This window comes from Acanthisitta chloris, unplaced genomic scaffold (assembly GCF_000695815.1).
Source record: "Acanthisitta chloris isolate BGI_N310 unplaced genomic scaffold, ASM69581v1 scaffold6058, whole genome shotgun sequence".
NCBI classification, from domain to species: domain Eukaryota; kingdom Metazoa; phylum Chordata; class Aves; order Passeriformes; family Acanthisittidae; genus Acanthisitta; species Acanthisitta chloris.
In genome coordinates, this window is record NW_008687479.1 from 1 (window position 1) to 12289 (window position 12289).

Genomic DNA, 12289 nt, shown 5'->3' on the forward strand with positions numbered 1-12289 from the left:
AGTCTCAGATCAAGCCAAAAAGAATTAGGACTTAAGCACAGTCATCAGGTCCTGCTTGTGTCTTATTTACAGTGGGGTAAGATGATAAAAACAGCAGTGGTACCACTTGAAAAAAGCTGGCAGGAGAACAGGACAGCCCTAACTGAGTCCTCTGCAGGACACATCAGAGATTTCCAGGAGAGTGACTAGACTTAGCATAGGTTTCTTGGGACCAGCTCCCTGTACCCTCAGACTTGAACACCTGTTGCTCTTCACAACCAGCTGATAACTACCTGACCCAGAGATGCCTTTGTGGAGGGCATTTTCAGATCACACTTTCATATTGCACTACTTTACTCTTCATACAACCCCAGCTGGCTCTCTAGCTTGTGTACTACACTGTAATCCTCTCTGCTGCCAATGGCAGCTCCCCAACAGTGCTACCACCACACCTTGCAGGTGCTCTTATATGGTAAGGGAACATTGGTGGATGTAGCAAAATGTGCAGAGATGCACAGATTCCCTGCGAAGAGTAGGGCATCCCTTCTCTTGCTCAGGCTGTGCACTAAAGGCCCTGGGTGACTTCCAGGACTGCATCAGTGCTGAAGACTTCATGGACAGATGCCACTCTGCATGGACCATGCTGTCCATGGCCAGCCAGTGTGCTGGCTGGTCAGACTGCCCCAGCTGACAAGACTGATGGACCTGAGCACCATCCATTGAGATGATTTGAAATCTCTCCTCTTTCACTAGCTGTCTTTAGGGAATAGAATTCAGTGATCTCCCCAAGTAGCAATCGGACATGTCTGTGTTAGGCTCATCTGATATTACTGAGCCATCACAAAGGGACCTAAACAAATACATCTTCAAAACCTAATGCTATACAATGTGTTTTTCCAGCTCCATCAACCCAGATGTTGCATTTGCATGAGTGAAGCCACACTTACACCTCAGGAAGTTGCAAGGCAGGGCTTAACCCATATTACAGTGATGCCTTTTCATGGACTGGACCTCCATTTCTTGTTCTTGAAAGATACAACAGATAGCACAAATGCATTCTTTTTCACCATAGGCTCAAGCTCGTTCAAAATAAATAACAGCAGCAGAGTCAGTGGGGTTAATGAGGTAACTGCAACTTCACCCTGCAGCATCTTTCTTTTGCCTCCCCCAAGCACATCTAGAGGCTGTAAAAAGAAGCCAGAGCTGCTAACAAAGAACAAATTCAACTTCAGTTTTTGACATGAGAAAGGTGAAAATAATCAAACACAAAGGCCAGAAACATGTTGATTTATCTCCAAGCACACTGAGATGTTAGATTTTCTGTTTCCTTTTGCCTACACTCCACAGCTGAGGCTGCACATTTGTGCCCAGTGCTTATGGTTCCTGTAGCAAATACATCTGTACAGCAATGGGCTTCTTGCCAATTAGCTTTTAACTCCAGCTCACATTTTCTGGATAGATTAGATACCAAACCTGTTTTGCAGAAGACACAACATCCTTCACATTGCATCACTGAATGAGCATCTGTTACTATAGTGCTTGGGTGTTATTTCCTAGATGACCAGGGAACTGCCAAGTGAGCTTGCCCACCCAGGCCATTCCATTTTCAACATCCTTTTTTTTTTTTTTTTTAAAGGCAGGAAGCCGACAAATGAAAATAAATGCCAGCAGAGCTCAAAGCCTCCCTGTCACCTCAGGACCCAATCCTGTAAAATACCAATATTTCCTGTGAAAGATTGAGTGCTTTCATGCTTCACTAAGCTTTTTCTGACAGCTGGGACAGCCTCGGCAGCCTGCAGAGCTGCTTTTCTTACAGAGAAAAGGGAGACATCCACTACTGATTTACTGAGGTCTTTTGACTTTGGTTCAGGTTATGTTTTTTTTAACAAATGCACAAGCTTTCTTCCCCAGTTCCTTTAATACACAGCTGCTATTTTTTTTTTCCCACCAAGCTAAATCCAATAAAACCTCCCTGTCTGAAAACAACGTTTTTGTTGCTCAGCAGTCTAGAGGCTTGTCTCAGGACTGGTTGTCCTTGTCCTCAGAGAATAAAAGTGGGATTACCAAAGTCCTACAGGAACAGAAGTGTGAACATCCAAAAGAGCAGCAACAGCCTCAAAACTGTCAACAAAATAGATAATTCTCACGCCAACCAGTTTCCCACGCACAGCACAGCCCTTCTCTCATGTACAGTGTGAGACTATTTGCAGAACTACAGGGAATGCCCAGATAGGTGAGGAAAAAATTCAGTCCAAAGCTTGAAAGGGAAGAAGCTGCTTGGCTCTAAAGAAAAAAGCTACTTCTCAATTTACTGATAATCTGACACCACGGCTGTGATCCATCTCTTTCACCTTTGTCTTTAAGAGATACTTTGCCTAAAATATGTTAGAATCACATTTGCTTTTTCCTCCCACCATTGTAACCTGGTTTTGGCCCCGTTACTCTGAGTGGGCTTTATCTCACCTGACTTAAGACATGTGGTTAAAGTGAATAGAAAGAGGTACTTTCAAGGAGACAGACTATTCTGATCCATTTTTGATCTCTAACATAGAATAAATCCTGCCCACAATGACTGTAGTAATGACCTCCGTTGATTTAAAGACTGTTGAGAGTGATGAGCTTCAATGCAGGTTATCAACATAAAAAGAGATAAATTCTCACTTTCTCGAACTACCAACCTGTCCAAACTGCTCTGCCTGTGTAGTAGCTATTTCCAAAAACACCATCTCATGGTTTTCCAAGAGAATCTGTGCTTGAGTCTCCTAATGGTATGTCTTTACAGTTCTATTTACAGTCTAATTAAATACCTTGCAGCAGTAGTGCTTTGCAGCAAAGATCCTGGAAATCTGCAAAAGACCTGAAGTCTGTCAGTCATCTGCTTATATTTTCTGAGTATTATTTGAACTGGATGCTAATCCCTTCTGGGAACTATCTTTAGACTGTAGGAACAGCCCTCCACAAGTAGCTCTACACAAGACCAGAGGTTAGATGCAAACGGGGCAAAACAGTGAGAGAAAATGCAGTCTCAAGATGGTAAGACTCACACTGAATCATTTTAAAACCATCATTTTCTATCCACCAGACATGTCAGATATTCCAAAGTCAAAAGAAAACAACTTTAAAAATGTCCCATCAAGAAAAGATAATTCATGTCAGACCCAAGATTTAGGTATTTGCCTCCAACCAGCTCTGAAGAGTAAGTCTCACCAGAAGGCATGAACCTCTCTGATGTGGCACTAGACACACATTGCTGTGTGATAAGCCTGTTGTCTTCCCACCTGCCTGGAACGGTGGGTCTGGGTTTCTCACTGCAGACTCCATATCATGGAAATAAACTGCATCAAACTGCAACAACATTTAGAAGGAAACAAGAGTGTGAATCATGTACAAAAGTTATAAAGTACTCACCAGGTCGCCTGTCCCAGGCTTTTCCATAATAACTGGGGGGAGCAGTAACCCTGCAGGAGAAGTAGGGTCTGGGTTGAGTGCCCCGGTGCCTCCTCCTATCAGGGAAACCACACCATTGCAATCCACTGAGCTGTTCCTTTTGCCCATCTGGGTGTAGTTGGGAGTAGCAGGGTGAGAACTATGGCTCACTTGACTTTGCACGCTTGGACGCCTCCCAGATCTTGGAATTAAGAGAGAGCCCCGGTGGCTTTCATTTTCCCCAGCGATGCTGATCTCATCATCGGCAAAATCTGTTTCGGAGCAAGTGTCTCTGCCACGGAGTCGGAAACTGAATACACTTCCGTGGCTGGTTCTGCGCTTCACCAAGTTTGCACTGGGACCATAACTAATGCCAAGGAGAGTCTAGAAACCCCCAGAAAGGAAAAAGGGGAAAGAGAAACAACATTTTGCAACATGTTTTCAGGAGCGAGGAAGTTCTGGGGAGAGTAGTAAGTTCCATTTTAAATCAAGTGCTTCAGAGAAAGACTTACTTACAATTATTCAGCCTCCACAAAGTTAAGAGGTTGAACAGTCATTCCTAGCCATCGGGTATTTGTCTAACATTTGACAATTAAAGACGTACTGAAATAGGAAGGGTCAAGGTGGGATTCAGCTCAGAGCATGATACTTCCTTTACTTCTACTCCCCTGCATAGGATAAGTGCCAAAGGAGCCGGGAAGGCAGCAAAAGGAGAGGAAGAGAGGAGCAGGGAAAGGGATCCAGCTCCAATTTACTGCATTATCACATATCTTCATAACAGCTAGGGAAGGAACAGTGCAGTGGGAGAAGAAGAGATAAAGAAATAGGGCAGGAAATGAACTGCAGGGAAAATGAGAAGAAGAGGGAAGAAGAAGAAGCAGAATACGACGGAAGAAGGTGATAAAAGAAAAAAACAACAACAACAAAAACAACAAACCAAGAGCAAGAAGAGGGATATGGTTTATTGGTTTGTAAAATAATTATCTCAATGCACATGGCTGCTTAAGGGGTAGGTAACCTCAGTACACAGCAGTCTCCTTCACTCAAATATCAGCATTGACGATCCACTCTGACGTCAGTTAGTGAGACTGCAGCTCTGCCAGAGCATCAGCAAGATGTGGTCAAGGACTAAACACACCTAAAATCTGGCAGAGTAAACAGGATGTTCAGAAAAGTGTAAGGAATTCTAGTCTATCTCCTTCCCTCGTATCTGAAGAGGAAATTATTGGAGTAAGAGCATCTAGGTAGAACATGCTTTTGATTTTATGACCTGTACAGAATTTTCAGCTTCTTCAGAACTTTCCCATGAGCCAAGTATACATGAAGAGAGAGGCCAGATCACCACAGCACCCACAGACCAGACAAACCAAATGAAGCCTGATTTCATTTCGTGCTGTAGCTTACACCACATAGTTACATAATGATGCCATTTAGTGACACTGGTACAAGGAGGAGGAGTACAGAAACCAGGTCCCTTCTAACTGAAAAAAAACCCATTTGTTTGCTACCAAATTTTAACTGGACAAAAATCCATGCCTGGGTTTCCATGGCACAGTCATTGAGACTGATCTCTGATGGCAACACACTTCCAGCTGCTCAGATAGCATCTGAATGATGACTCAGCCTTATTCCCTCCATCCATGCCAGACACAGCCTTGCAAAGAAGATTTACTATAAGCTTTGAAATGTGTCTCCCATGCTTCTCATGCATATGACATCCAGGGGCAAAAAGTGAAAACAAGAAACATTAATCTAAGAAATAAACTGGCAGTGCACAGCTCCAATCCACAGTCATTATGGTATGTGGCATCTTGAAACCCATCCAGAATGAAGCTAAAGAGAATTTTAGCTTTAAGAAAGGTGTCATTTGTTATGCAACCCACTCGACCAATGAGGCAACAACAAAAAACATGTAATTAAAAAATGCATGTCATTTACAGAAATCCAGCTCTGGGTAAATTCTGTGACCTGAGGAGTCATTAATTGGTCACATTTACTTACATCACTTACATGTTTTCTGTGAGCTTTCTATGGCTGCCAAATATCCCTAAATTCACTGACAACAAAATATAAAAAGACTTAGCCCATTACATGGCTATTCAAAACAAAACAAAACAAGCTGATTTAAACTTTGCCCTCAGTTAAGCAAAGACAAATTATCTGAAGCTATTTATGATCATTTGATACATACAGCATGTGCAGATTCATAGTCATGCATGTCAGGACCATTTACATAAAACCCTGTTTAACAACACTCTCACTCTATTTTTCTTCCATGCAACAGAAAGTAGAAACAAGTGCCACAAAGTTTTGACTTGAAGGCAACTAGCAAAGGAATATAAAAATGTTAATAACGTCTTTGTATAGCATTTAAAAAGCCCTCAGAGACAAGCTTCCTCCTTTTCTCCTCCTCTCTCTTCTTTTTAAGCTTTGCAGGTTTCTTCTAAGAATTTCTTATCTCTAGTAGGGATAGGATAGATATAATAAGATGAATGAAATTAAAGTGGGGAAATAAACCAGACTCTGGGTAATCTTGAAGTAAAAAAAAAAGAAAAAGAAAAAAGAAACGCAAAAAATTAAAAAAACAGGTTTGTAAAAATGTTTAATGAGCATTTTTCATTCATTTTGAAAATAAGGTAGCAATACGTTTCCTTTCACTATTCTAACACAGAATTTGATCATTCTGTGTTAATATCAGTCATGATATTAAATACCTGATACTTCTGAAAATTTCGGCTTTAATTGCCCATTCAGGGCCTGGCTTGTCCTGCAATGTGCAGTGTGGAACTTGTTATGTTTCAGACCACAGCTTACCATCCTCCTCTGACCATCATCATAGTCACACTTGGGATTCCTTTGATCTTCCCCATACTCGTCTGCCCCCAAGGATTTCTTCTTCTTTCGCTTGTTTCTTCTTTCTTTCGCGTTTCTGGGTGACATTTCCAACGAACTAAGTGACATTGAATCGATTCCTTTAGCAGCTAGTGCCTAAATCAGAAGATGATAGAAGGTATAAAATTTATTGTGTAAGGATTCCAGTGAGAACTACTACTTATGTTGCTCAGTAATTATTTTTCATTTTTAATTTTAAGGTTGCATAGGTGATGTATTAAAAAATTAAGGTGCTCTTTAACCATAAAGCTATCTCACATGGCTGGAATCAATCTTTACCTGTTTCTAGCCTCTACATTTAGCCTTAGGAAAATAAATAACAAGTGAGACAGGTTCTGGTACAAATTCACCCATGCAGGTCTGCCACCTGGATCCTGTGATGGAACACTAGGAACGGCTGCACAAAATAATGTTGTTTATGTAGAGCTCACACACAAGATTCTTTGACCTATCATGAAGGAACAGCCTGTGTGCACACAGATGCAGGTGCACACCATGCACACATCTCTGGAGTAACACTTCTGGTGCCAGGCAAAAAACAGTTCAAGCTGGGGAGCCTCAGATTAAAGTCTCCCTGGACTTCAGACACTTGAAGTGGGAGGGCTAGACAGGAAGGGCAGCCAAGCCAGGATTTTTCCTCCCCTATCACAGAGGGATGCTAGGAACAGCCAGCAATTCAGCTGGCACATTTTTGTAAACACTTATCCCAAGCAGCAGTGCAGTCAGCTACGATCAGAGATGCAAAGAGGAAACCATGGCCTTAACTGTAGATAAGGTGGACTTTGCTTTGCTGTGTGCTCTCATGCTGTGCTGGCTATCTGGTGGGATCGCTGCCGGAGTAGACTGATAACAGAGCAACTGCTAGAAGCCCAACAGAAGCTGAATGTGAAAACCTGAGCACACAAAGCCACAGCCTTGAGAGCAAATGAGCAGCCAGGAGGAAGAATCAACAGGAGCAGGGAGGAAGCCACAGCCCATGCCAACGTACTGAGTCCCCTTCCCTGGTGCAGGTGGGAGAAGCAGGAGAGTTCTAAGCACAAAGCACAAGAACAGGTTTAAAGGTGCTGAAGTCTCACTGACAGCCACATCAGTGGCCTGGAGACAAGCTCATTTGCAAAGCCCCCAGCTGAAATGCCTAAAGAGAGTGAATTATTAGAAAAAGCTTCTCCAGGTTCCCCAGAACAGGAGAAATGGATGAATCCTCAGTGCTATTTTCTGTAAGCCACTAGAATCAAACAGGCAATCATCTCTCCACTGCAAAATACTCCCTTCCTCCCACAGGCATCAGTCCAAGGAAAGTGAAGGCACTTAACAGCCGTGTAAAGAATCAATCATGTATTTCAAGGAGTAGCGGTAGCTCTATCAAGCTGAGAGCACAACAAAACTTAATTCCTGTGGGAAATATCGTTCATGAGCAAGCTGCTTAGAGCAGAGAGGAGGAGAGCTCAGACACTGGTCTAGGCTGTTATTTATTTATTTTGAGCCAATTGATTTAATTGCTATGCTGAAGTGCTTTCTCTTCATAAAGATTCAGCAAGTCTTTTGGTGTTAAGCTCAGGTCTAGGAATGTGTTAGACCAATTGTGTAAATTGACTGATAGTCCCCAAGCAGGTCTATCAATTATATTTCTGCTCTCTTTGTACTGTATAGTGTAAAAGCTGGTCTGAAGGGCTTTGTTTTTCCTTTATGATTGCTGCCATATTTTGTTGATCTAGGAATTATTGTAGGTTGTGCTACTACGTATTCTGTAGAATAAGCTAATTTTCAGTTTCTTAGCATTTTCTTACCTATTTCTTTGGTTGAATTGCTTCTGTGCTGCTTACCTCTCTCAGTTATTGAAAAAAGGATTTGGGCAGAATTGTTCCTCAGCGCACAGAGGATCATAGAATCATAGTACAGTTTGGGTTGGAAGGGACCATAAAGATCATCTAGTTCCAACTCTCCTGCCACGGGCAGGAATACCTTCCACTAGACCTGTTTACTCAGTGCTCCATTCAGCCTGGCCTTGAGGATGTCCCCATGCTCTGCCCATCCACCCTTTCTGTTTGGGTTCCTGTGGCTGGATCATGTTCTGTCCCTCAGGCACTACAAGCCATAACCCACTGCAACAACTCCCAGGGGCAGGAATGTTGTGCAGTACCAGACACGTCTGGCAAGGACATATGACGGCTGAAGGACAGAAGGAAAGCTTAGTTCATACAAATCCTGATATGGGGATTATGCAAGAGATAGTTCTTGAGCCAATAACTTAGTGGTACAGTGAGAAAGTGAAAACAAAAGTCCTGATCAAGGTTTGGAGAACAAGATTAAAACTGGGTAGCTCTGACTGGGACGAGACATTTGAGAAGGACATCTGAAAGCTACGTGGTGCAGCCACTCAATTCACTTTACTGAGCCTCATCTTCCAAACATCTATTTTGAGATATCAGGAGCTGATATGCAGAATTACTGGACTTCTCTAGTGACCATTATGGACTCAAATCACTCTACTTCTAAATTTCTTTTCCACAAAATTAGGATTATACTCCAGGAGTATTACAAATACAAATGAGTATTTTTGAAGCACATGGAGTTTGAGCATTGACAAGAGGCACTGAAAAACCCCTGAGGTTGTTAGTCACTGTCTCTTTGAAGGAGCCTTTAACTGCCCGAGTCGGGAAGTCAGCTCAAGCTGGCCTAAGGCTACAAGAGCAAATGATGAGAAAGCAAAGAGCTGCTCTTGAGTCATGCGCTGTCCACCCTTTGTACCGAACAGGGCACAGGGAAAATGAGAAATGGTTGGATGAAGAAAAGACTATACTGTAAAGCATATAGGCAAATGAGAACAATTTAGGTTTTTCACAAGTAACCTTCTTTATGCCACATTCTGACTTTCAGAGCTTAATGCTCCTTTTTTTGTCTGTGTGTACGTACAGGCTTAACTAAAATCAAATCCTTTAAAAGGAAATTCTTAAATATCTTTAATTACAGCTGGGGCTACCAAAGTTGGCTGTTATTAGGAACAGCTCAGCTGGAGTCAAAACACATGAAAATTTGTATAAAATAGGTACGAGCTGGAGCTCAGCTTGCTTCCTTAGGTTATGGCAGAGAGTTACTCTGTTCAAAGTGCCTGTACATGCACTAAATTGCATTTACCTTTTAAACCATCAAAGAGGATCTTTAAAAGGACTTAAATGATGCATAAGCCTCTAGTAGCACTTTGTCAAGGGTGAATTGCATTTTCTATTTTCTTTCCAAGGATTAAAATGGGTTTTGGATTAGGCCCTGAAGCCATATGTACCCAAAAGAAAATTATGTATATTAGTTTATATTGTGTATCAAGGATTTATTTTTCTGAAATACAGTGCAATGTGCTATTTCAGAATAATTTTCTTATTGTCTTCTTGTTCACATCACCTAAAATATTCTCTTCTGCTGCTGAATAAAGGCTTTCTACCCCCCACAAACCACATGCAAATTAAGTGGTATTATTAAGGCTACAAGGCTACATCCACCATTTGACCTCCCTGGTTTGTTTAAACTTACAACATAAAATTAAATCCACACCCTTCGCATAATTTGAAAAGTTTAACCTCAAGATCTGAGTGCTTAATTTTTCAGGAATGAAATTGTATGTACTTCAAACAGGTTATCCTGCATCTTTATCTCCATTATCAAACAACTGAATATTCATGGCAGGTTGAAGGAGACAGTGAGGAGATTAACATGTGCTAAAGAGGTGGTGGAAGAAGGTGGGGCTATGGCTGAGCTACCCAAACCACTAGTTTGTGCTCACATGCAGATGTAGTTTTATCATGCCAATCAATATAAATTTTTCTGCTGCCATGTGTGGCATGGTTAAACCAGTACAGCTCTGGATATGTAAACCCTAAATGGCTCAATCCTAACAGGGAGAACCATCATTTTTCTTTCAGAAAGAACTGTAATAACTCTGTCCTGTACTGTGAAATGTGGTCCCCTGATTCGCATCACTACGGAGCAATGTCAGAATATATATATATGTATATATATATAATTTTGTTAACATAAGCCTTATTTTATTTGTGATACTGCTTATTTGGAATTGGAAGCTGCTATGACACATAGTCAAGCATTAAAAGCCGAGAGGGCCGAGGGATCGGCGAGGGCAGAGCCGCGTCCGGTGGCACCAGGGGAGGGGTGCTCGGCAGGGCATGTGAACTGATGATTTAGGCTAAATAATAGAGATTGTTTGGACATTTTGTTTGCTTAGCATTGACCATGTTTTGTCAAGCTGTGTTGTTCCTGGAGGAACTTTTTGGGGTTCGATCTGGACAGGAATTGATTTCTGGCTGAGTCTGCCAGAGGAGAAGGGGTTAAATTTAGGCTGATGCTTTAGGTGTTTACTCATGAGCCTGTGCAAGTTCAGGAAGACTCAAGCAGGCAAAGGGAGCATGTCCCAACAAAGACCTCCCTCTTCTCAGGACAGTCATGAATATGTATTAACAACAAGTTTATAAACTGAACCAGGCCCTGTTCGGTGTGTGTTGGTAGAGCAGAGACTCCCCGTGCACCCAGCACTGTTTGCTTGCTTAAATTCGCATAATAAATTGAAAATTTTGACTGCAATCCTGTTTGGGGACTCAGTCATTTATCACAAGTACAATAAACTTGCTTTCAAGCAAACCCTTTGGTTATCACATAAATGTAAAACAAAGAGAACATGAATCTCAAGGTACCATCTGTTCTAATTACCCAAGGCTAATCATGTCACATAGTTCACTGACCTCCTGCTCTTTCTTTAACATCTCCATCGCTTCCCGAAACTTTCTTTCTTTCTCCTCTGTTTCAGCAATAGTGGCTTGGTTCTGCTCTTCATATGCCATGGCCACAACAGCCAGAATCAGGTTCACCAGATAAAATGAGCCCAGAAAGATGACCAGCATAAAAAAAAGCATGTAGATCTTCCCAGCAGATCTGAGAGTCTGTAAGCACAATAATAAAACCATGAACACTGGTTTACAATGCTTTGTAAAAAAAAAAAAAAAGACAACCTTACAATCAGTTGCAGTGAAAAATTCCCACACACAGCTCAATCTATTTTTGCCCAGTAACCATCCAAGCAGGATTCATGTTGTATCCCTTCAGACTTATACAGCCTAGGTCCATTGTAGTTAGTGGGGAGAAAAAGATACTTTGAGGGTGACATCTGCCTCAGGATAAGAACCAAACCTTGGGCTCTGTTGACTGTGTTGCCTGGTTCTTCCCCAGATTAACTAGATAACTGTAGTTCAGGGAAACAGGCTGAGCTTATATGTAACAGATATGTCCCATGCTCAGGGACTTGATGCTACTGATAGAAAACACTGTGTGATATTATAAGGTCAAATAATAAAAGCGAGTGATGTTCATCCTTATTTGCCATGACAGTTTCTGTCTTCCAGAGTTGTACATACAGCTCTGTGTCAAGTAAGTGAATACAGTTGTTGAAAGAATCCTCATTTTCATTGTTTTACATTTTCCTGAAGTTGTATAACTGGCTGTATGTGAAGCTGAAATCCCCAAACCTTTTGATGATGGCTAACTGGTACCTTCAGAGTAGTTCTGTCAGCAGTATCTCTTGATTTCCTTATGATCATGTTCCAGTTTTGGAAATTTTGAGATGCAGCAGTAAATCTTTGGTGGCTTCATGGATAGATTATGTCATTCAGTACCAATCTATCACATGCAGTTCTTCAGAGTTTGCATACATTTCAGGAAATTCATGCTAAAATGACTCACAGACCATCTTGCATACACGACTGTAAGTGGACTCTGTTTGTGTGTCTGGCTGTCAGGTGTCCATGATAAAGAACTTGCAGAAGGGAGAAATGAAATGTACCAGGTACTCCTGGCATTTGCCGAAATTGTTTTCAATACCATGCCTTGCAAAACCAGATATACCAAGTGCACAGGTGCTTCTCTAGCCTTTTTTTGAGCTGAACTCAAAAGACTAGTTTGTGTTATACCATCCACCAAAAATTCATCAAGTGGC

General features: G+C 41.7%; 1 protein-coding gene across 1 annotated transcript in view; it reads right to left on the reverse strand.

Moving 5' to 3' along the window:
• Positions 1-3257: 3257 nt before the first annotated feature.
• Positions 3258-12289, reverse strand: part of LOC103807846 (sodium channel protein type 5 subunit alpha-like) — a gene marked incomplete at its 3' end in the record, with an annotated part of 39568 nt that continues 30536 nt past the window's right edge. The window contains exons 4-7 of the mRNA XM_009080595.1: positions 11043-11240; positions 6220-6393; positions 3388-3789; positions 3258-3324 (exon numbers count right to left, since the gene is read on the reverse strand). Of these exons, the coding sequence (XP_009078843.1) occupies positions 3258-3324; positions 3388-3789; positions 6220-6393; positions 11043-11240 (841 nt within the window). The remainder of the gene's footprint in view (positions 3325-3387; positions 3790-6219; positions 6394-11042; positions 11241-12289) is intronic.